At 41.1% G+C, this 24,026-nt stretch overlaps 2 protein-coding genes across 3 annotated transcripts in view; one reads left to right on the plus strand and one right to left on the minus strand.

The window, feature by feature from the left end:
- CAGE1 (cancer antigen 1) overlaps positions 1–22,979 on the minus strand; it is a 63,155-nt gene extending 40,176 nt beyond the window's left edge. The window contains exons 1-7 of one of the 2 annotated variants that reach the window (XM_008972533.3): positions 22,426–22,626; positions 20,211–20,428; positions 19,014–19,101; positions 11,829–12,238; positions 6,321–7,379; positions 3,160–3,309; positions 1,936–2,046 (exon numbers count right to left, since the gene is read on the minus strand). In XM_008972533.3, coding sequence (XP_008970781.1) covers positions 1,936–2,046; positions 3,160–3,309; positions 6,321–7,379; positions 11,829–12,238; positions 19,014–19,101; positions 20,211–20,405 — 2,013 coding nt within the window. In that variant the 5' untranslated portion in view covers positions 20,406–20,428; positions 22,426–22,626. Of the gene's footprint in view, positions 1–1,935; positions 2,047–3,159; positions 3,310–6,320; positions 7,380–11,828; positions 12,239–19,013; positions 20,429–22,425 lie in introns of both variants that reach the window. The other variant, XM_055113161.2, reaches the window with a different exon arrangement.
- RIOK1 (RIO kinase 1) overlaps positions 22,513–24,026 on the plus strand; it is a 28,639-nt gene continuing 27,125 nt past the window's right edge. Inside the window, exon 1 of the mRNA XM_034961408.3 lies at positions 22,513–23,297. Within this exon, the coding sequence (XP_034817299.1) occupies positions 23,227–23,297 (71 nt within the window). The 5' untranslated portion in view covers positions 22,513–23,226. The remainder of the gene's footprint in view (positions 23,298–24,026) is intronic.

The raw sequence follows: 24,026 nt of genomic DNA on the forward strand, positions 1-24,026 counted from the left end.
TGTGGTAAGTCATAGCTGTGAGGACGACTCACAGTCCTTCAGCTAATCATCAAACCTGGGGGTGGTCTTGGGGTCTCCAAGGAGTTATCCTAACATAATGATTGTTGTTACAGTCAGGCTATTAAAATTTTTCCTTAAAGAAAAAAATTAGCCAAATCTGGGCATAATTTATAATCATTTCTTATTTATTCCTTCAGTATAATAATAATCTTAATATCCAATATTCAAACTGATTAGTGAAGTGTGGTGTGCAAAATATTTTTTATTCTTTATTGCAAACATTTTCCAATATTTAAAATAGAAAAAACTTTAATGAACCCCACGTAACTATCATTCAGCTTCAATAATTAACAGCTAATGGTCAATGTCATTATATCCTCAATCACTGCCCTCTTCCCTCCATCCCCCTTCACTGAATCAAACTGCAGACATCATATCACCTGTCAATGCTTCAGTAATTACACAGAAAAAATTAACCAAAAGAACATAAATATCTGAAAGAAATATTTGGGGGATTTTTTTTTTTTTTTTTTTTTTTTTTGCTTTTTGTTGTTATTGTTTGTTTGTTTTGAGACAGTGTTTTGAGACTTGCCTCACCACAGCTTCAACCTTTCTGGGCTCAGGTGATCCTCGCACCTCAGCCTCCGGAATAGCTGGGACACAGGTGTGTGCCACCACGCCTGGCTAATTTTTGTATTTTTTGTAGAGACGGAGTTTCCCCATGTTTCCCAGGCTGGTCTCAAACTCCTGGGCTCAGGCCATCCGCCTTCCTCAGCCTCCCAAAATGCTGGGATTACAGGCATGAGCAACTGTGCCCAGCCTGAAATTGTATTTTTGTAACAACCTCAGTTGGGCTTATTTTTGAAAGCTGTTTAGAGGAGTAGAGGCCAGCCGTTTCTCTGCATGACTGTGCCCATACTTTGGTCCTGTCCTCTACAGGCTGGCTAGGAGGCGGAGAGATTCTTCAGGATACCCGCAACACGTCAGTTCAGATAAGCGTTACAGAATGAATTCGTTATGATCCAAGATTCCAGGTTTGAATACGTTTTGATTCCTTTAGCCAGATAAAATTGTCATGTCTGCATTCCTCTCAGATTCAAAATGGTACAATTTGACATCCTGTTATCACCTTCCTTATTTAATTCTCTTCATTTTATCCTTCAATCTGTATACTACCACACCTAGAAAAGAGTACTTGAGGCCGGGTGCAGTGGCTCACGCCCGTAATCCCAGCACTTTAGGAGGCCAAGGCAGGTGGATCACCTGAGGTCAGGAGTTCAATGGCTGCATTTCATTAAATTCGGCCTGGTCAACATGGTGAAGCCCCGTCTCTACTAAAAATACAAAAAATTAGCTGGACGTGGCAGCACACGCCTGTAATCCCAGCTACTTGGGAGGCTGAGGCAGAAGAATCACTTGAACCTGGGAGGCGGAGGCTGCAGTGAGCCAAGATCATGCCACTGCACTCCAGCCTGAGCAACAGAGCAAGACTCTGTCTCAAAAAAAAAAAAAAAAAAAAATTAAAGAAAAGAGTAACTAAAGACACAATCCAAGAACCTCTGCCCTCACCCTTCAGCCACCTGAGAAATAAAATTGTTTTCAATGTTTCTGTTATTCCAAAGGATGAAGTTTGAAATCACTATAGGAAAGTCAAAATAAACAACCCTTCAGGAATCAGTAGTGCAGTGCAAAAATGAAAAAATTTATCATACTAAATTTTTTGTAGGTGAATGAGATTTTCCCATACAGACGAACAATAAAACAAGTCAAATGTTGAACATTTTATCTCTTTAGTGAGGGGCACAGTAAAACTAATCTGGTCCCCCAAAATAATTTTTAAAATGATTCCAACTTTAAGAGTTACTTCTTCACTACCTTTTAACTATTTTTTCACTAAAAATAATAAAATTTTTAGAAGAAGAATAAATATAGTACCTCTTTATCTAAAGTTTTCTTTTTAAGATGGAGGCTCTTCAGTTTTTGCAGCATTATATCACTAACCTTCTCACTCTCTTTGAAATGTTCAGCATCAGAATTGATGATGTCCTAAGGGTAAGAGTTTCAGAAGCTAGATGAAAAAGTTTTTACTAAAGCTAAAATGAGGCCAAAACTATGCATATGAAACAAAAACAAATCTCCTTTCAATAAGTAAGCAAATCAAAAGAGGTAAAATCATATTGAACTCCATTCCTCAATTACTTATCAGAAGGCATCTAATAAAGGGTTAGTACAGAAAGATTTCATTTTTTTAATTTTAATTTTTTTTTTTTTGAGATAGTTTTGCTCTTTCGCCTAGGCTGGAGTGCAGTGGCGCGATCTCTGCTCACTGCAACCTCTCCCCCCAGGTTCAAGCTATTCTCCTGCCTCAGCCTCCCAAGTAGATGGGATTATAGGCACCCGCCACCATGCCCAGCTAATTTTTGTATTTTTAGTAGAGATGGGGTTTCACTATGTTGGCCAGGTGGTCTCGAACTCCTGACCTCAGGTGATCTGCCCGCCTCAGCCTCCCAAATTGCTGGGATTACAGGCGTGAGCCACCGCACCTGGCCGTGCATGTCCCTTAATTGTTTTTTTCATTAAATGCAGTGCTTATAAGCTCCCAGGACAGAAGCATCATTTCCCCATCTTAAAGATAAGGAAACTGAAATGGAAGTTAGGTTACTTGGTCAAGTTACACAGCTAGGAAATGATAAGCCAGCATCTGAACTCATCTGACAGCAACTTCACTTTTCATTCTACTAATGTACACAACTCTACACTGCCCTTCCCCGACTCCTAACCAAACGTGGTATTTTAGATTGGGCAAACAGCTCATTAATGTGAACAGTCACTATCACTAGGCGCAGACTGACCAGAGCACAAGACTACTGATCTGGGAGGGCATCGCTGAAACGTGGGAAGTACTTAATAAAGGGTTCTTTTTATCTTATTACATCTTATCTATCTCTACGCTTGTGAGCATTAGGTGTTCAAGAAAGATAAGCAGAAAGAAGACATGGGGCGAAGAAGGGTTGGATGGATGGCTTAGGGGTCTGTATTTTATCTTCAATTCTTCATTTTCTTCTTCCACAACTTAATTCCTTTTATTGCCTCTCTTTTAGTCCAATCCCAGTATTTATTCCTCCCCTACTAAAATATCTAATATATATGTTTTATTACCTGGCATGTGAGAAGTCCCACCATCAGAGCCAGAAGACTGTGCATTTTGGAGGCCAGCTGAGAAGCTCTTTTTATATCTGCAGGATTCAGCCTCTCTTCTTCACAAGGTGAGCAATCCGGGAGCAGATTAGAATGTGTCGTTTTTGTATCCTACATGCACGTAATTCAGATTTGTCAAAATAATGATGAAGAACCTGAAATATCTTTTAAGTAAAATGCTGAATAAAATGGCACCCTTAAAAACCTTGGGCGATAGTTCTCAAACTTTTTCATCTTAGGATCCCTTTAGAAATTAAAACTGAGAATATTTTAAAATATTTGTTTACTAATTCTTTTAAAGTAGCAATAACTCCATTATGTAGAAGCATAAATAACAATTTATTTATTTATTTATTTTTGAGCCAGGGTCTCACTGTCACACAGGCTGGAGTGCAGTAGTGTGAACACGGCTCACTGCAGCCTCAAATGCCTAGGCTCACACAATCCTCCCACCTCAGTCTCCCCAGTAGCTGAAACCACAGGTGCATGCCACCACACTCGGCTAATTTTTCAAATTTTTTGTAGAGATGGGGGGTCTCACCATGTTGCCCAGGCTGGTCTTGAACTACTGGGCTCAAGCAATGTTCTTGCCTTAGCCTCCCAAGTGCTGGGATTGCAAGTGTGAACCACTGTGCCAAACCAATAACAATTTTTTAAAAAAACAATTACCACATTTTTTGAAACAAAAAATTTGTGAAAAGAATGGCACTGCTTTGCATTTTTTGCAAATATTTTTAATGCTGGCTTAATTGAAGATAGCTGGATTCTCATATTTGCTTCACACATTCCATCAGCCATGAGAGCAATTACATCATCACACATCATGTAGCTTCTGGAAAACTCCACTGTACACTTGTGAAAAATGAGAGTAAAAAGGGCAATAATGTCTTAATATTACTATAAAAATACTTTTGACTTCACAGATACTCCCAGACCATATTTGGAGTAAACAGAACTAGAGTTCATGAAAAGCAAAACTATAAGCAGAGTAAGTATGAATTCAGTGTTAGAGAAATTGATTAATCAAAATAAAATAAGGAACTTGAAGAAAATTATATACTATGCTACATTTCTGTACAATTAAACTAATTCATTCAGAGCTTACCAATTTAAAATTCATCATGATTTGCTTAGGAGCTCAAGTTAAGGTGGCTTAGGTCCGTGGTTCTCAAAGTGTGGTCCCAGGACCAGCAGCATCAACAACTGGGATCTTGCTAGAAATGCACGTTCTCAGGCCCCACCCCAGAATTACTGAATCAGAAACTCTAGGGTAGGGCCAGCAATCTGTGTATTAACAAGCGTTTTAGGGAATTTTGAAGATGTTCAAGTTTGAAAACCACTGGCTTAGATAATCCTTTTTTCTTAGATCTTAGATTTTTTTTTTTAATTTAGGAAAAGAATATTTTCCTAAGAATCCTTAAAAACAGTAAAATCATTTACTTGTAAAGAATACTTAAAATGATTACAGATTCATAAAAGAGGGTCCACTAAGGACATCTTAAGGTAACATCAGCTCAGTTCAAGTTATTAAAACAAATATAAACATAGCCAGGTGCGGTGGCTCACGCTTGTAATCCCAGCACTTTGGGAGGCCGAGGAGGGTGGATCACCTGAGATTGGGAGTTCGAGACCAGGCTGGCCAACATGGTGAAACACTGTCTCTACTAAAAACACAAAAAAATTAGCTGGGCATGGTGGTGTGTGCCTATATAATCCCAGCTACTTGGGAGGCTGAGGCAGGAGAATTGCTTGAACCCGGGAGGCAGAGGTTGCAGTGAGAGGAGATCACACCACTGCACTCCAGCCTGGGCGACAGAGCGAGACTCTGTCTTAATAGATAAATAAATAAAACAAATACAAAAAATAAACTTACACATTTTTCTAGTTCATATTAGCCTTCTTTCTAAGTAATCAGTTAATAAGATTTTACTATACATACTTTAAGGCAGGCCTACACAACTGAAATAGATGTGCTCTGTCTTGTGAAAATTATCACTTCCAGAATGTGTTTCCAGGTTCTTCACTGCCAAAAAAGCCTTTTGAACTACATATAATAAAATATTACAGCTTCTCCAAACATATTGTTATGGTTCTGATGCTGTTCTTAAATGTATAAAACTAGTATATGATATAGGTTTGTTTTGCCTTGTAAACCAAACATGCAATTATATTATTTTGTTTTGTTGAATAGGATTGAGAGACAACTTAGAAAATCTTTTCTCAAAGGAACCCTGGGGTTGGGCGCAGTGTCTCACACCTGTAATTCCAGCACTTTGGGAGGCTGAGGCAGGTGGATCACTTGAGGTCATGAATTTGAGACCAGCCTGGCCAACACGGTGAAACCCCATCTCTACTAAAAATACAAAATTAGCTGGGCATGGTGGCGCACGCCTGTAATCCCAGTTACTCCGGAGGCTGAGGCAAGATAATCACTTGAACCTGGGAGGCAGAGGTTGCAGTGAGCCAAGATCGTGTCACTGCACTCCAGCCTGGGCGACAGAGCAATACTGTCTCAAAAAAAAAAAAAAAAAAAAAGTAACTGCTGGAAGATGCTTTTGATGACTGGCAATGAGTACCCACAAAATTCCCAGGTTAATGGCCACCTCTACCAAAAGAACCACAAGAAGGCAGGAATAGCTGTTCTTTGAATATTCATGAACCAAAAGAAACTTCTCCAAACCTGTGGTGTATTTTCCTTTCCATATCTGTTTTTCTTTTTTCTTTTTTTCTTTTTTTGAGACAGAATCTTGCTCTGTCACCGAAGCTGGAGTGCACTGGCACAATCATAGCTCACTGCAGCTTCAAACTCCTGAGCTCAAGTAATTCCCCCATCTCAGCCTCCCGAATAGATAGGACTATAGGCGCACACCACCATGCATGACAGATTGGCTGCTTTAAAAAATGTTTTGTAGAGATGGGGTCTCACTATGTTGCCTAGGCTGGTGTCAAACTCCTAGCCTCAAGAGATCCTCCTGCCTCAGCCTCCCAAAGTGCCGAGATCTGTTTCTTTCTTTAATAATTCTTTCTGCAAACAAATATAAATGCCACGTCTAAATACGCATCACCAGACCACTAGAAACTCTTGAAATTCCGCATTAGAGATTTAGAATGTGTATCAATACCTTGGTAATATCTGACTTCAAGACTTCCTCTAATTGATCCTTTAACTGAGCTGTCTCAAATTTAGGGACATAATTTTGCTCTTCACTCCTTGCAACCTGCTGTTTAAGTTTTGCATTCTCATTTTTTACTTCGTTGATTTGCTGCTGAAGTTTTATATTCTTTGTTCTTTCATTTTCAGACATAAATTGCAAATTTCTAACTTGAGTGAGCAATTTCTCAAGTCTAGATTTCAGTTTCTGTCTTTCTTCCAGGTTTTCCTTTTCAAGTTTCTGGAATTCCTCCTGTAAAGACAAGAACTCTTGTTCTTGGGCCTCTTTTTCCCGTTTCAACAAGTCCAAAGCAGAAGCTGTGGCCTTTTCCAGTTCTTTTTTGAGTTGTTGTAGTCTCTCTACCTCTTCTTCTTTCTTGGTTAAGGTTTTGTCCATCTCTAAATACTGACTTACAGATTTATTTTTTTGTCGCATTTCAGTCATGTACCTTTCCTGTAAACGCACATAATTAGCCTTGATCTTCTTAAATTGAAGCTGTAACATTTCCTTGTCATTCCTGGATTCCTGAAGATGTTTTTGCGTGTTAGCTAAAACCTCTTCCAAATTCTGCAATGTCTTTTTAGTATCATTCTTCTCTAGGATTATTTTGTATTTGTCTTCAATTAATTCTTCAACATTCTCCTTTAGCTTATTGATGACATCAATGAACACTTGCTGTTTGGTAATCTTCATCTGTAGTTCTTTAACCCTCTTCTCTAAATACAGGTTACTACACTGGAGTTCTTGGATTCGCACTTCCTGCTTTCTGTTAGTATGTTTTAATTTCTGCAAGACTTCATTTAAAGCCATGTCCTCTTGAACAGGTTGTAAGCTTTCAGCACTTTGCTCCCAGTCAGGCATCTCACAGTTCTCCCGACATGCTTCACTCCTCCAGGAAATGCCTGCCGAAGACCAAGTTGAGACAATTTCTGGCCTCTCCACACCCTCTGCTGTGACTTCCTTTTCATAACTGACTGACATCTCAGGAATCTCCCCATAATTCTGTATTTCTTTTGAAGGAACTGCAGTCTGTAAATTATAGTAAACAAAGTAAGTGTGAACGAGTAGAAAGATAATGAGCTTTCAAGTCAAATAGGGCTGGCCTTGAATTCTATTAGTAGATCCTCTGTTTGGCTTTCTCCGCTATAAAGTAACAATAGTATCTACTTCCAATAATAATGCCTATTAACAAAAGTTAATACCTATGTATTAATTGCTAAATGTTTGTACAGCACCTAACAGCACAGCAGGGCACAGGCAGTAGGTATATGACAGATATACATCCCATTTACTTTGACAAAAGGAAAATTAAACTTTCATCCTCTTACCATTTTCTATTATGCAAACTCCTCTGCACACATATAAGATGCTTTGACTTCAAATAAATTCAGACAAATAAATGTATCAATTACCTTACAGACTGCAAGTTCTCTCTCTTTTTTTTTTTTTACATGTTATTACTGGGCCAAAAGTTTGGATTTTTAGGGGGAAAGGTCTCTTCTCTTTTGAATATTTTTTATTCCACATTTAGACCATTATCTCATTATTCTGTGACTCTCAGGAACATTAAAATGGCAGAAGAACATGCCTCATGATTGACTTTATGCTGCCGATACAGGTTTCGAGGAGGTTATAAAAAGACAGTAGGCCGGGCGAGGTAGCTCACGCCTGTAATCCCAGCACTTTGGGAGACTGAGGTGGGTGGATCACCTGAGGTCAGGAGTTTGAGACCAGCCTGGCCAACATGATAAAACCCCATCTCTGCCCAAAATACAAAAATTAGCCAGGCATGGTGGCACATGCTTATAATCCCAGCTACTTGGGAAGCTGAGTGAGGCAGCAGAATCACTTGAACGCAGGAGGTGGAAGTTGCAGTGAGTTGAGATCACACTACTGCACTCCAGCCTGGGCGACAGAGCGAGACTCTGTCTCAAAAAATAATAATAATAAAATAAACAAGTAAAAATAAAAAAAGACAGTAAATTGTGGTAAGAAATGGTGAAATGAATATGACATGAAAAACCCAGGGCCGGGCGCGGTGGCTCACGCCTGTAATCCCAGCACTTCGGGAGGCTGAGGCGGGTGGATCATGAGGTCAGGAGATCAAGACCATCCTGGCCAACGTGGTGAAACCCCATCTCTACTAAAAATACAAAAATTAGCTGCGCGTGGCGGTGTGCACCTGTAGTCCCAGCTACTCGGGAGGCTGAGGTAGGAGAATTGCTTGAACCCTGGAGGTGGAGGCTACAGTGAGCGGAGATCACGCCACTGCACTCTAGCCTGGGCGACAGAGCGAGACTCTGTCTCAAAAAAACAAAAAACAAACAAACAAAAAAAACAAAAACAAAACCCAGGCCAGGCACAGTGGCTCATACCTGTAATCCCAACACTTTGGGAGCCCAAGGTGAGAGGATTCCTTGAGACCAGGAGTTGGAGACCAGTTTGGGTAACATAGTGATACCCTATCTCTTCAAAAAAAATATTTTAAAAGTCAGTCAGGTGTGGTGGCATGTGCCTATAGTCCTAGCTCCTTGGGAAGCTGAGGCAGGAGGATTTCTTGTGGGCCATGATCACACTGCTCTCCAATCTGAGTAACAGAGCAAGACACCTTGTATCTAAAATAAATAAATAAGTAAAAACCCAGAAAAAGGTATCTGTAGTGGTGTGCTGTATAATTCTCTGGAATTTAGAGACAAGGAGTTCTGTATTTTGTTTTTTGAGCTCATCCTTCTGCAGAACCTTGTATCTTAATGGTTTTTCATTGTTCTGGGATAAAGATAACTATCATTACTGAGACCTACAAGGCCCTAATATCTTGCTCTTGATATCTGCTGTGCTTTAAATGCATCCCCTAAAGTTAATGTGCCAGAAGCTTAATCCCCAATGCAACAGTGTTGGAAGACGGGGCCTAGTAAGAGGTGAATAAAAATGACTAAATGTTGTTATCACAGGAGTGTGTTAGTTATCACAAGTGGATTTGTTACAAAAGTGAGTTTGGGGGCTGGGAGTGGTGGCTCACACCTGTAATCCCAGCACTTTGGGAAGCCGAGGCAGGTGGATCACAACGTCAGGAGATTGAGACCATCCTGGCTAACACTGTGAAACCCCGTCTCTACTAAAAATACAAAAAATTAGCTGGGCGTGGTGGCACACACCTGTAATCCCAGCTACTGGGAAGGGTGAAGCAGGAGAAATGCTTGAACCCGGGAGGCGGAGGTTGCAGTGAGCCAAGATGGTGCCACTGCACTGCAGCCTGGGTGACAGAGCGAGACTCCATCTCAAAATAAATAAATAAATAAATAAAATAAAAGTTAGTTTGGCCTCCACTTGCTCCCTCGATCTCGCCCTCTTTTGCCCCTCCACCTCCCACCATGAAATGACAGCACAGAGACCCTCGAGTGATGCTGGCACTATGGACCTAGCCTCCAGAACCGTGAGCCAGATAAATTGTTATTCATTATAAATTGCCCAGTCTGTGATATAGTTGCAGCAGGATGAAATGAACTAAAGCAGTATCTGACCCACACCACCTCTCTGTCTTCATCTGCTATACCCCTCCTCCTTCCTCCAACTCTGATCTTCCTGGACGCAGGGCTTCCTTCAGGTCCTAGTAGGTACCATGCTTCCTGTGGCCACAGGGTTTGCAGACGTTCTTCCTTCTGTATGGAAGGCTCTCCTACCCATAGCTGCCTAATTAACTCCTACCCATCCTTTAGAGCTCAGCTCAATGATCACTTCTTCAGGGATGCCTTCCCCAGACTCCCTGATCAGGGTAGTGTCCTTATCATAGACGCCCAACCTACTTACATTTGCAGCACTTATCATAGTTGCAAGTTTATCTGTAACTTGATATAGCATCATAGCATAAATAGTAACTTTATATAACATGCTCTACATATACTTTATATGTAACTTTATTCACCTAACTTATTGATCTTATTATAGTTGCAAGTTCACATTTATTTGTGTGATTGATTAATGACTACCTCCTCTAGCAGGATGTTGTCTTCATGAGACAAGAACTACATCTTTTTGTCTATTTTCTAACCATCACCTGATGTGTAGTACAGACCTGCCACGTAATAGATGCCTAAAAGTATCTATTGACTGAATGAAAAATGGCTAAATGCAATGAAAAGAGGAAAGAACAATCTTGCGAAACCCTATTTAAGCTGATTTTTAAAAGGTTGTTTTCCAGAAATCAACATGGACAAATAAAGTCCTTTTAAATGCTGTCATCTACTTTCAAAAAAATGAAAATGCTCATACTTGTAAATAAGACATTATAGTCATAGTGTTTCCCATCAAACTCACATTGGAAAGGTATTATTGGCCAGGTGTGGTAGCTCACACCTGTAATCCCAGCACTTTGGGAGGCCAAGGCGGGTGGATCAGCAGTTCAAGACCAGCCTGGCCAACATGGTGAAAACCCGTCTCTACTAAAAATACAAAAAAAATTAGCCAGGTGTGGTGGCACACGCTTATAATCCCAGCTACTCAGGAGGCTGCAGCAGGACAATCGCTTGACTCCAGGAAGCAGGGGTTGTGGTGAGCCAAGATCATGCCACTGCACTCCAGCCTGGGCAACAGAGTGAGACTCCGTATCAAAAACAAAACAAAACAACAAAAAAAGAGAAAAGGTATTACTTATACTATTCTTGAATTTTATCTATTTTCCCATACCAATTCCTAGTATTTTTAATTTTTTTGTTCAGAAAGTACACAGAATATATACTGTCGGTATCTTCAGTGCTCTTAGGATACTACATGTGTGCTCGGAATCAATAAACCAAATGATAAACTAATATTTTCACTTTAGTAGAAAAAATAGTATTTTTTGCTTGTCAGTAGAATTCCAATATGACAGAGAAATCTTGTTTTTCTTGAAAAATGAATTAGTGCCTCTGCACTCCTTCCTCTTCTTAACCATTCCACCAGTGTAAACTCTGCTACTTCCAGCCATTTTGATTCAACAAATATAAAAGCTTATTATATTCAGACTGCTCTGTCTACACAGTAGCCATTCTTTTGTTTCTTTACTTCTCTAATAAACTTGTTTGTGGTGAAAAAAAATTATAGTAAAAAAAGCTTATTATATTCAAGGAACCATATAGACGCTGTGGTGCATAAGAGGGTGAGTAAGACAGTCCTGATCCTTAGAGAAATTACCATTTGGTAGAGCTAATCCTCAAGTATGGACTTGATTTTACTAGAAAAATTTATTTCTGAATTGGCTAAGATCTCAGAATGCATTTTCCCCAGAGAAGCAAAGTCCCTCATGCTAACTAGGTGATTTAACACTACTTGGAAAAGTCTCAGATTATATATATATATACAATTTTTTAAATGCATCCTTTAATACTCCACAGGCTTTACTGACCATCACAATCATACCTCCTCTGCTTTATAATTAGCTCTCAGATGAACTAGGTTAGAACTATTCTCTTTATCAAATGGTTTTACAATATTATTGTGTACACTTTCCTTACATAAGAAGCTTGGAGGTTGGCTAGGGTTGAGGGCAGATTCCTTGGCAATACTTTTAGCCAGTGACTTTTCTGTAAATTTCAGCGTCTCTCCACTGCAGTGGATTAGAGGCGGGCTTCTAGGAGGAGGCTGTCTAAAATACTCGTTACCAAGTTGGTCTGTATTTGCAGAAACACTAGTTTCCATTGGATTTTCTTCCTTAAATGAGTCTTGCTTTATATTGTTGTCTTTTGCATAATTATACACTTGACTTTGAAATTCTGGCTTCTCTGTCATTTCATCATCAAATGCTTCTACCCAGTGAAATTTGCAAACGGTTTCAAATTGTCTCAAGGAAGATATGCTGATGGTGTCAACTGGCTGAATTAGTGCATTCGTTGAGTAATTTTCAACGTTGTTATCTCATAAGAAAGAGAAAGAAGGAAATAAAAACGAGTAGACCATGAACTTGGATGGTAACAGTTATATTTATATTTATCAAATAAACTGCTGTAGCCACTTAAAAATTATATATTATTTCAACCTCATTTACTGTGTGAATTTTAGCATGGTTTTGTGCTAGCAAACAAAACAAAACTTTTTACATGGGGGAAAGAAGTCCCCAAATGACTGCTAGGAAAAAGTGTGTTATATGTAATTCTGGTCAAATAAAATTACAATAAATTTCAAGAGATCTTCAAAATTCTTTTGTTGTACTGTAATTTTAAGATGTTTTAAATTATACAATGTTTCAAAAGGACAAGGATAGTATAATAGAAAACACATATAAACTTGCTTAATCTCACAAAAATCCCATGATGTCAGTACTGTTATTATCCCTATTTTACAGATAAGGAAACTGAAGTGTAAGAGATGTTAAAGTCACTTGTCCAAAGTCACAGGGCTGCTAAGCAGTGCTGCTGAGATTCTAGACTACTACTTCTAAATGCTATGCTATAGTATTTTTCAATATGACAAATTATGCAGATGTAATGTTTTTTAAAATCAGGAGCAAATAAGAAAACAGAATGTTACAAATTATTGATCCCTTTTATCTAACTTTCCTCCTCCCCAGAGATAACCAGTGTGCTGAAGCCCATATGTATTCATTCTTCCCATTCCCATTTTACTTTTACTACTGATTTATGTATCCTAAATAATAAAATCAACATAATCTTGCCAAAGAATAAAGTTCCCAGATTTCCTCATTTTGTGACACCCTTAATGTCTCAGTACTTTTTTTCACAGTACCTCTGGACCAAAAGGAATACTTAAGTTCCATTTAGTAAATAATTAAGTTCAAACTAGTATTTGTCCTAAGTTATTAGCTGTTTGAAAATACACATAAGCTAAAAGAAAAATATAATATTTTATTCTTAAACAACCACACTTTACTACTTGGATGTACACTGTTAGGCACCGTACAGCACCTCAAATCGTGGAATCAGATTGGAGACCACCACTCTCACTTCCTATTCCACAATGATTTTCATACGGGACTTGCTTTTTATTATAGCAACCTCCAAAAACCTACCTTTACAAATAAGGCATCATAGGAAGGACTATAGTATGGGTTTATAGTGAAAACTACAGCTAACAGATTGTGGGGGTCTGATAGATGTCCAGTGTCACTGTTTCCCTCAAACTCCAAAATACCCTGCAACACTTTAGGTGAGTGATTAATATATAGTATTGTTTTATGTGCTTTTACATTTTACATAAATAGCATCTCACTCTATCTATAGCCATATAAAAGTCTTGGACTTTTATACAGGCAGTGGTTTACGCCTGTAATCCTAGCACTTTGGGAGGCTGAGGTGGGTGGATTACCTGAGGTCAGGAATTCGAGACCAGCCTGGTCAACATGGTGAAACCCCGTATCTACTAAAAATACAAAACTTAGTGGGGCGTGGTGGTGCACATCTGTAATCCCAGCTACTCAGGAGGCTCAGGCAGGAGAACCACTTGAACCTGGGAGGCGGAGGTTGCAGTGAGCCGAGATCATGCCACTGCACTCCAGCGTGGGTGACAGTGCAAGACTCCGTCTCAAAAAAAAAAAAAAGTCGTTATTTCACACAAAATTTTGCTTCTGAGGCTTAGCCACATAAATACATATATATGTAGTTCATTCTACTGAAAGATTACACTTTATTCCTTTTTTGTTGGCTATTTAAGTTGCTTCTAATTTTGCCCTTAAAAACAGCACTGCAGTGAACATATTTCCTTCTACGCCAATGTAAAAACTTTTGGCTAGGCTCTGGGGATACACCTAGAAGTGAAATTGCTGGATTATAGAAAATACATATCTTCAACTTTACTAGATATTGCAAAATTACTCTCCAAAGTGCACCAATTTATGCTTCTACCAGTAGCCTCTGGGTTCCTTTGCTCTACACATCTCTCCAAAGCATGTCAAATTCATATGCATGAAATGGTATTTTACTGTGACCTTCTTAATGTACATCCTTTCATGTATTTAGTGGTCTTACAGGTTTCTTTTTCTGTGATCTTCTTGTTGTATACTGTTATGGGCTTAATTGTGTGCCCCCAAAATTCATATGCTGAAGCTCTAACCCCTAGTACCTCAAAACATGACTCTTATTTGCAGACAGGGCCTTTAAAAAAGTAATTGAGCTTAAAAGAGGTCACAAGGGTAGGCCCTAATCCAGTATGACTGGTGTCCTTATAAGAGGAGGAAGAGACAGCAGCAAGGCATACACAAAGACAAAAGGCCATGTGAGACACTGCAAGAAGCTGGCCATCTGCAAGCCAGGAAGGGAGGCTTCAGGAGAAAGCAACCATGCTGGCACCTTGATCTTGGACTGCCAGCCTCTAAGAATGAGAAAATCAATTTCTGTTGTTTACACTACCCAGTTTGTGGTGTTTTGTTATGGCAGCCCTAGTAAACTACTAATACATATACTTTACCTGTTTTTCTATTACTTGCCTTTTTTTTTTTTTTGAGACAGAGTCTCTGTCACCCAGGCAGGAGTGCTGTGGCACGATCTCAGCTCATTTCAACCTCCACCTCCTGGGTTCAAGCAATTCTCATGCCTCAGCCTCCCAAGTAGCTGGAAATACAAGCGTGCACCACCATGCCCGCCTAATTTTTGTATTTTTAGTAGAGATGGGATTCCACCATGTTGGCCAGGCTGGTCTTGAAATCCTGACCTCATGTGATCTGCCCACCTCAGCCTCCCAAAGTGCTGGGATTACAAGTGTGAGCCACTGTGCCCGGCCTGAATTATGTGCCTTTTTCTTTTCTTTTTTTTTTGAGACGGAGTCTCACTCTGTCCCCCAGGCTGGAGTGCAGTGGCGCGATCTCGGCTCACTGCAAGCTCTGCCTCCTGGGTTCACGCCATTCTCCTTTCTCAGCCTCCCAAGTAGCTGGGACTACAGGCGCCCACCATCACACCCAGCTAATTTTTGTATTTTTGGTAGAGACGGGGTTTCACCGTGTTAGCCAGGATTGCCTCAATCTCCTGATCTCGTGATCCGCCCATCTTGGCCTTCCAAAGTGCTGGGATTACAGGCGCGAGCCACCGTGCCCAGCCATTATGTGCCTTTTTCTAAGTGACTTGTAGTTCTTTATTTTAGATACCAAATCTTTGTCAATTATACATATTGCATGTATCTTCACTCCATGCTTTTTACTTTATTATACTTTGGTCATACAGACGTTTTCTTAATGTAGTCAATGCATCGATTATGGATTGCATTTCTCCTGTCTTTTTTTTGAGACAGAGTCTCACTCTGTCACCCACGCTGGAGTCAGTGGCACGATCTCGGCTCACTGCAACCTTCGCCTCCCAGATTCAAGTGATTCTCCTGCGTCAGCCTCCTGAGTAGCTGGGACTACAGGCACGCGCCACTATGCCCAGCTAATTTTTGTATTTTTAGTAGAGGCGGGGGTTTCACCATATTGGCCAGGCTGGGTTCGAACTCCTGACCTCCTGATCCGCTTGCCTCGGCCTCCCAAAGTGCTGGGATTACAGGCATGAGCTACCGTGCCCAGCCCTGCATTTCTCATGTCTTAAGAAATCTTAGGCTGGGCGTGGTGACTCATGCCTGTAATCCCAGCACTTTGGGAGGCTGAGGCCGGCAGATCACAAGGTCAGGGGTTCAAGACCAGCCTGGCCTACATGGTGAAACCCTGTTTCTACAAAAATACAAAAAAACTAGCCGTACACAGTGGCAGGCGGCTGTAGTCTCATTACTCAGGAGGCCGAGGCAGGAGAATAGTTTGAACCCGGAAGGCGGAGGTTGCAGTGAGCCGAGATCGCTCCACTGCACTCCATCCTGGGTGACAGAGCGAGACTCCATCTCAAAAAAAAAAAGAAAAAGAAATCTTTTCTGTTGTCACAAAGGCATTTGATATGGTTTGGCTCTGTGTTCCCACCCAAATCTCATCTCCAATTGTAATCCCCACGTATTGAGGGAGGGACCTGGTGGGAGGCAGTTAAATCATGGGGACGGTTTTCCCCACGCTGTTCTTGCGATAGTGAGTTCTCACAAGATCTGATGGTTTCAAAGTGTTTGGCAATTCCCCTGCCCCTCCTGTCGTCATTTAAGACATGCCTTGCTTCCTGTTTGTCTTGTGCCGTGATTCTGTTTCGAGGCCTCCCCAGTCATGTGGAACTGTGATCCAATTAAACCTCTTTTCTTTATAAATTATCCAGTCTCAGGTAGTTCTTTATGGCAGCGTGAAAACAGACTAATACAGCATTTTCTACACTTCTTTTATAAGTTAGAACTTTGCAGTTCACATGTAGGCCTTTACCCATGTGGACTTTATTTTGTATTTGGTGTGAGGTAAGGTTCTAATCATTTTCTGCATTGAGAGAGCCAACCGTTCCAGCACAACCAAATGAACTCCCCCACTGGTTTATAATGACACCTCTATCAAATACCAGGTGTCCTCATATATAAATGGGTCTACTTTTGGACTTTGTCTTTTATTTATCCCACTGGTTTGTTACCCTTCTGCCTATAATACATTTTTATAATTACTATAACTAATAACTCTTGCTATCTAGCAGGGTAAGTCTCCACATCTTCTTTTTCAAAATTGTATTGGGTATTTTTTTTAACTTTTTCACTTCTGAATGGGGATGTTAGGATTAAGGTAGGATACATGAAATTGCATTAATCAATAGACTTCAGGAAAACTGACATCTTTACAATCTGAACATGAAACATTTAATTATTTTTTATGGCCTCCAGGAAAGTTTTATAATGTTTTTTAATGGAAACTTACACTTTTTGTTAGATTTATTCTTAGGTACCTTAGTTTGTGCTGCTACTGATAATAGTAAGTTTTTAAGAATTACTGTTTTACATTTGTTGTTGCTAGTGCATTGAATGCTATTGGTTTTTTAATATTAATTTTATATCTAGCTTTCTTCTAAACTTTCTTATTAGTTTTAATAGCTCATCTGTAGGTGCTTATGACTTTTCTATGTAGAAAAGTACATATTTGCAAATAATGATAATTACTTCTCTTCCTTTCTAATCCTTACAGCACTTATTGTCGCCCAGGCTGGAGTGCAGTGGCACCATCTCGGCTCACTGCAAGCTCCACCCCCTGGGTTCATGCCATTCTCCTGCCTCAGCCTCCTGAGTAGCTGGGACTACAGGCGCCCACCATCATGCCCGGCTAATTTTTTGTATTTTTAGTAGACACGGGGTTTCACCGTGTTAGCCAGGATGGTCTCGATCTCCTGACCTCGTGATCCGCCTGCCTCGGCAGCGCTTATTTTTCTTACACCTGCATGTATTAAATTCCATAATTTCAATAAGCCTTGTCGAATCTTTTCATTTTAGTATTATTTGCAAGTATTAAAAATAAAGACATTTGTATACAGCATTTAGATTTACTTTAATAAACATGATCAGTGTAGGGCCCGGTGTGGTGGCTCATACCTGTAATCCCAACACTTTGGGACACCGAGGCAGGAGACTCACTTGAGCCCAGGAATTTGAGACCAGCCTGGGCAGCATAGTGAGATCCATTTCAAAAACAAAACCAAAAACATGATCAATGTATCTCATTATATGATTAAATCCTAAATAGCTTTCATCTGTCAATTTAGGATTAGAATAACAGATTTGGGGTTACATCAACACACAGCTCTCTTTTTTTTTTTTGAGACAAGGTCTCACTATGGTTGCCCATGCTGCAGTGCAGAGGCGTGATCTCGGCTCACTGCAGTCTCAGCCTCCCGTGCTCAGGTAATTCTCCCAACCAGGCCTCCAAAGTGGACCACGATGCCTGGCTAATTTTTTGTATTTTTAGTAGAGACGGGGTTTTGTCCTATTGCCCAATCTGATCTCAAACTAGTGGACTCAAGCAATCCTTCTGCCTTGGCCTCCCAAAGAGCTGGGATTACAGGTGTGAGCCACTGTACCTGGTGTTTTTTGTTTGTTTTGGTTTTTTTTGAGATGGAGTTTCGCTCTTGTTGCCCAGGCTGGAGCGCAATGGGGCGATCTCGGCTCACAGCAACCTCCACCTCCTGGGTTCAAGGGAGTCTCCTGCCTAAGCCTCCCAAGTAGCTGGGATTACAGGCATGCACCACCACACTCAGCTAATTTTGTATTTTTACTGGAGACGGGGTTTCTCCATGTTGGTCAGGCTGGTCTTGAACTCCCGACCTCAGGTGATCCACTTGCCTCAGCCTCCCAAAGTGCTGGGATTACAGGCGTGAGCCACCGTGCCTGGCCCCCGCTTTTTTTTTTAAGAGACAGGTTCTCCTTCTGTTGCCCACTGGAGTGCAGTGACGTGATCATAGCTCATAACAGCCTTGGACTTCCTGGCTCAAGCAATCCTCCCGCCTTGGCCTTCCAAAGCACTGGTATTATAGATATGATCCACCACACCCAACCTCAATACACATTTAAGGATACTTGTATAGTAGAAAATTTTTGTGTCTGAGTCTGAGACTTGATCACGGCTCATTCATTTAAAGCTACACAATCCTCGGCAAGTTACTCTCTGAGCCTTATTTTCCTTATCTGTAAAATGAAGATAAAAACAGCCCTTACTTCAATTTTTTAAAATCCTTATTTCAATAAGATTTTTTGTGGATTAAGTGTGATGATGTATATAAAGTGCTTAGCACAAAACCTGGCTATTGTTACTATCACGGAACACAAAAAAAGTTTCTCTCTTCTGCATATTGCTAACAAGTAGATACTTACCATTTAACAAATTGTCTAGTGTGCCATAAGCATCTTCACAAAGTGTGGATTCATACTCATTTTCCCTTTCAAAATTCTTTATTTCGTTCTGTATTAATAAAAAAGGCATCAATACTTCAAGCAAACATCACAAGCTTCTTCTAAAGGTATTTGCACATTGTTACATAATTCTGCTATTAGAATATTTCATTACATAGGTAGAATGTGCTTTCTAGTATCTTTCCCCAGCATGTATTTGGCTCCCTTTTAGTAAAACTATGCTATCAGAGTCCCAATATTAAACAACAATGTAACAAATAGCTTGCTATTTTAATATTTTGGTTTTTTGGTAAGTCAAATCATGTGACTATAAACTTAGGGATACGTGATAGCATATTTATGTATTGATAATTATTTGATGTTTATTAAATCTAGTCTAAACAGCATTAAGATGGTTGTTATTTCAGTCTTTTAACACTGAAGATATATAAAACAGGCATATATCTTTGATGTATTTTTATAAATTCCTATTTAGTGGAATCAGATGTCACTGACTATCAAACGTTTAGCACAACACTCATGAAGATATTGGGACATTACAGTCTTTTATTTTTTAATAAAGGGAGCTAGGCATTTTCATGAAGACAGGAAAGTTGTCATTTACATGCAGGGTGCTGTCAATGTCATTATGAATGACAAATGAATCATTTGCATACTGATGTAAGTGGAAGATGCATTAGACTAGAAGTCAGGTTCCTTGGGCTCTTGTCCTGCCTCTGACTGAATTGGTCACGTCCCCTGGCTGCACTCCCGGCTAGAAAGGATCAGTTTTAACACTGTGTGTAAAAATGTACCTTGCTCTCTCGCATAGGCTGGAGTGCAGTGGCGCAATCTTGGCTCCCTGTAACCTTTACCTCCCAGGTTCAAGTGATTCTCCTGTCTCAGCCTCCAGAGTAGCTGGGATTACAGGTGCTCGCTTCCATGCCTGGCTAATTTTTATATTTTTAGCAGAGATGGGGTCTCACCATGTTGCCTAGGCTGGTCAAAATGTATCTTACGCTAGTGAAACTGGGAAAACCAGACCCTGTATTCCCCTCCTTTATGTGTCCACCGAATATTTTTTTATTGTTCCTTATAGTTTTGAAGAAATTTTCTTATGGAAGACAATGTGAATTCTGAATACATCTGAGCCTCCTGGAACTTATAAGCAATGCACACCTGAGGCAAGTCACAAGTGGTGCCGGTGGTTTCCATACAGATCGGAGAATGTGAAAGCATTACACCTTGAGAAAGATTGCTGATATTCATGGTATCCGATTCTGACATGCTTTCTACTTTTTCATGAGAAGTATCCACTTCAAAATGTACAGGATCTGAAGGTGATGGCCAAAATTTTTGATAGTCCTTGTTCATAACTGTTGAACAATGGAAGACTTCTTTAAAAAAAAAAATGTGTCTATTAGTAGGTACAAACAAAAAGTTTTTTCCCTATCCCTCTTCTCATTAAGAAAGTAGCAAAGTTCACTGCCCTTATTTGAAATGTCATTTGTCAAGTTATTAGAAAAATTAAAAATTTTAGTCTGAGTATACCGTAATTTGGTATGGTAGTAAATACTGATTTGGAGAAAAACAAACAGTATTGGCTACTATCCAATAACTCCCTAGAAGGCTTTGGACCTAGAAGTGAAGGGATCGCTATGTTATTTAATCAAGGATATTTACAAAATATTATCAGAGACCTATTAGTTTCCACAAAATCCTGGATTTTTATTTACTTGATACCTTCCACTTGAACACCTCACTACCAAGTCAAACCCAGCATTGTAACTCAGTTTTCCCTCCTCACTTTCCTATACTGCGCCTATTCCCTCACGTACATGTGTTTGAAAACTGGACTTGTCTTGGCAAGTCATCATGCATGGCTATTCAGATACCAAGTCCCGTCCATGTCTCCTTTAAAAATGTCTTTCAGGGCCGAGCGCGGTGGCTCACGCCTGCAATCCCAGCACTTTGGGAGGCCGACGCGGGCGGATCACGAGGTCAGGAGATCGAGATCATCCTGGCTAACACGGTGAAACCCCATCTCTACTAAATATACAAAAAAAAAAAAAAAAAAAAAATGAGCCGGGCACGGTGGCGTGCGCCTGTAGTCCCAGCTACTTGGGAGGCTGAGGGAGGAGAATGGCGTGAACCCGGGAGGCAGAGCTTGCAGTGAGCCGAGATGGCCCACTGCACTCCAGCCTGGGTGACAGAGCAAGACTCCATCTCAAAAAAAAAAAAAAAAGTCTTTCAGTAACCTGTGCTTTCTTTCCATCCCATGTTGCCACACTGGTCCATATTCTCCTGACTTCCTCAGGCCTGTCCAGAGCTCCAGAGCTGAGAGTGGAAAGGATGGCCACTCACATTGAGTCTATAAATTCTTCTTGTCCTTCCAGGCCATCCATAGCCTGGAGTGACATTACCTACCCAGTACTCCCCTGCTCTACTCAGATCAGGCTCATTTCCCTGCAGACAGATAATGTTCCTTACGAATTAAGCTTCAGTCATCTGCCCTGGCACGTGCTTCTCTCCTAAAACCTTCCCATCTACCCATTCATCTATTTTCAAAATTCCTACAATGTCTTCAGTCTCTAAATCTCTATCTTACAATTCAGCACTTGGTGATTTCGTTTACTGTTTTAGAGCTTCACCACTGTTTCAAGGGTGTTAGTGTTTGTGTTTACAGATCATAAATGTCTTGAGAGGAGCATACTTAGGGCTTTCCGATATCCCCTACTGCAAATGGACCAGTGCTGTCTACACAGCAAATATTGATTGAATAAAACCTGCATTCCAATGACTTATTTCTATCAAGCTCTTTCAATTTATAGTCATTACTCATCTGCCTGGATTCTTTTATTGAATTTCTGAATGAATAGTTTATTGAAAATTAGTTGTTTTCAAACCTATGTCATCACTTGGTAAAATATAAAAAAGTAAGCCAAGCAGACTAGTCAGGATCAGTGAAAGGCCCAACTTTATGCTCACTTCTCCCTTGTCTTTCAAATAATGCTGCCTGGATTGTGGTGAGATCTGAAAAATTCTTGTTTTGTTTTCCCAATGCAAAAAAGCGCAAAGGCCTTGTTTCTTAGTTTTCTTGTTTGTGAACCCAGCACTTCCAATTACATTTCTACAACTTTGTTCATCCCTCATGTGGCACTGCACAATCTGCCAGTTTGCCTTTTTAATTTAAAGTTAGGCTATTTTTTCCATCTTTCATTTGTCCTTACAGGTTTATGTTGGATTTTTAACATATTTACCAAATGTTTGAATAGATGTTCCAGAGACATTCTAAAGCTGTTTTAAGATAGGAGTTAAAAGAGGTGTCACGGGAGTTACTCGCAAAAACCATAGTTTTGTTTAAAAGCTTTTTCAGTTGTAAGACAAACTTTACCTTTTTAAAAAGCACTTATCTCATTCATTTTTCACCTCAAAACGAGACACCAAACTTTTTAAGACACAAAAGTGTGCTCGCTTCCAGGATCCATAGTTTCTTGGACCCACGCTACGGACCTGGCGCTCCCTCCCTCTGCACCGGGTTTTGTGGGAGGGAGAACGCTTTCCAACCTCCTCCACTAAGGACTCTCACAAACTCGCAATCGGGCTCCCGGAGTGCTGGAACGCCCCTGTGTGACGTCCGCCCGCGCCGGGGGAACTCCGCAGAGACAGGTGCAGCCCGCGAGGCCCGAGCGACCCTACTGTGGGTGCGGTGTCTTCCCAGAGAGTGGTGAAGTTAGGAGGGTACGACCCCCTAGGCCGAACAGCCTGTGGGCTAGCTGGCGCCTCCTGCCGCAGTAAACACAAAGTGGGGTACAGAAACGAAAACTCCGGGAAGAAACGGCCAGCACGGGCCTCGCCGGGCCGGCTACTCAACACGCCTTCCCGAGAGCACAGAACATCCACAGGCCTATACGGCGCGCCATCCAGAGAGCTCCGGACTCCCAGCTCGGCGCAGGGGCGGGACTTCCGCTCAAGTCAGACTTCCGGGCGAGGCGGTGAGGGGCTTCCGGTTGGGGTGGCAGGGTGGTGGATCTGTTGGTCCCGTTTTCCCGTCGCACATGGTGGCCACTGTTGGCTTCTGAATGGTTTGCAAGGCGGATATCCACGCCAAGGCCTTTGGATCGGCCGTGGGTACATCCGTCTGAGCTGTTCCTTTCCATCGCAGAGCGGCGGCCTCCGGCGGCGCTCTCCAGTCATGGACTACCGGCGGCTTCTCATGAGCCGGGTGGTCCCCGGGCAATTCGACGACGCGGACTCCTCTGACAGGTAGGCGGCCGTACAGTGCCCTGGCTCTGGTTACTGCTCTCTCCTTGTCCGCCCCCTTGGGGCGTGGACTCTTGTTTGCGGTTTAGAGGGAGACTAGTGGTTCATTACTCAGCGTCTCTCTTGACAACCCTTTGCCTGTTTCTGCATCCCAGCTGGGTCTTTCTCCCAGTTCACGCGGCAGAGTTAAGTGAAAGCTACTTGTCAAGGGAGTCTGCGGTTCTCAGGTCGGTTAGCGTCACTGGGAAGCAGAGTTGGGGATAGCGATTAGGAAACATGGGTTTTTGCGTTTTAACCACATTTAGCGTTCAACAAATACTTACTAAGCACTTAATATGTACCATGTTCTGTCCTGGGCGCCGGAGGTAACAAGAAGAACCAACTTCCTGCTGTCATGGAACTTTACCTTCTACGTGAAAGAGAGGGCACACCATTTAAAAACCAAATAATGATGTAGACTATGCAAATCGTTTGATATACCAAGTGGTGACTGAATGGGTAGGGAAAGGTTAAGTCCAGATTTGAATGACAAGGAGCTAATCCTGGCAAGAGCAGAGGGAACAGCATTTCACACAGAAGGGACAGCAAGAGCAAAGGCCCCGAGGCCAGAGTGCCTAGAGCACAGTGGAGGTAGTTGAGAAGATTGGTAGGGTGATAGAGAAGTAAGAAGGGGGGCCAGATCATGGAGACCTTTACAAGTGATGGTGAAAAGTTCAGATATTAATGTGGGTC

The sequence above is a fragment of the Pan paniscus genome, chromosome 5, assembly GCF_029289425.2.
Source record: "Pan paniscus chromosome 5, NHGRI_mPanPan1-v2.0_pri, whole genome shotgun sequence".
Classification (NCBI taxonomy): domain Eukaryota; kingdom Metazoa; phylum Chordata; class Mammalia; order Primates; family Hominidae; genus Pan; species Pan paniscus.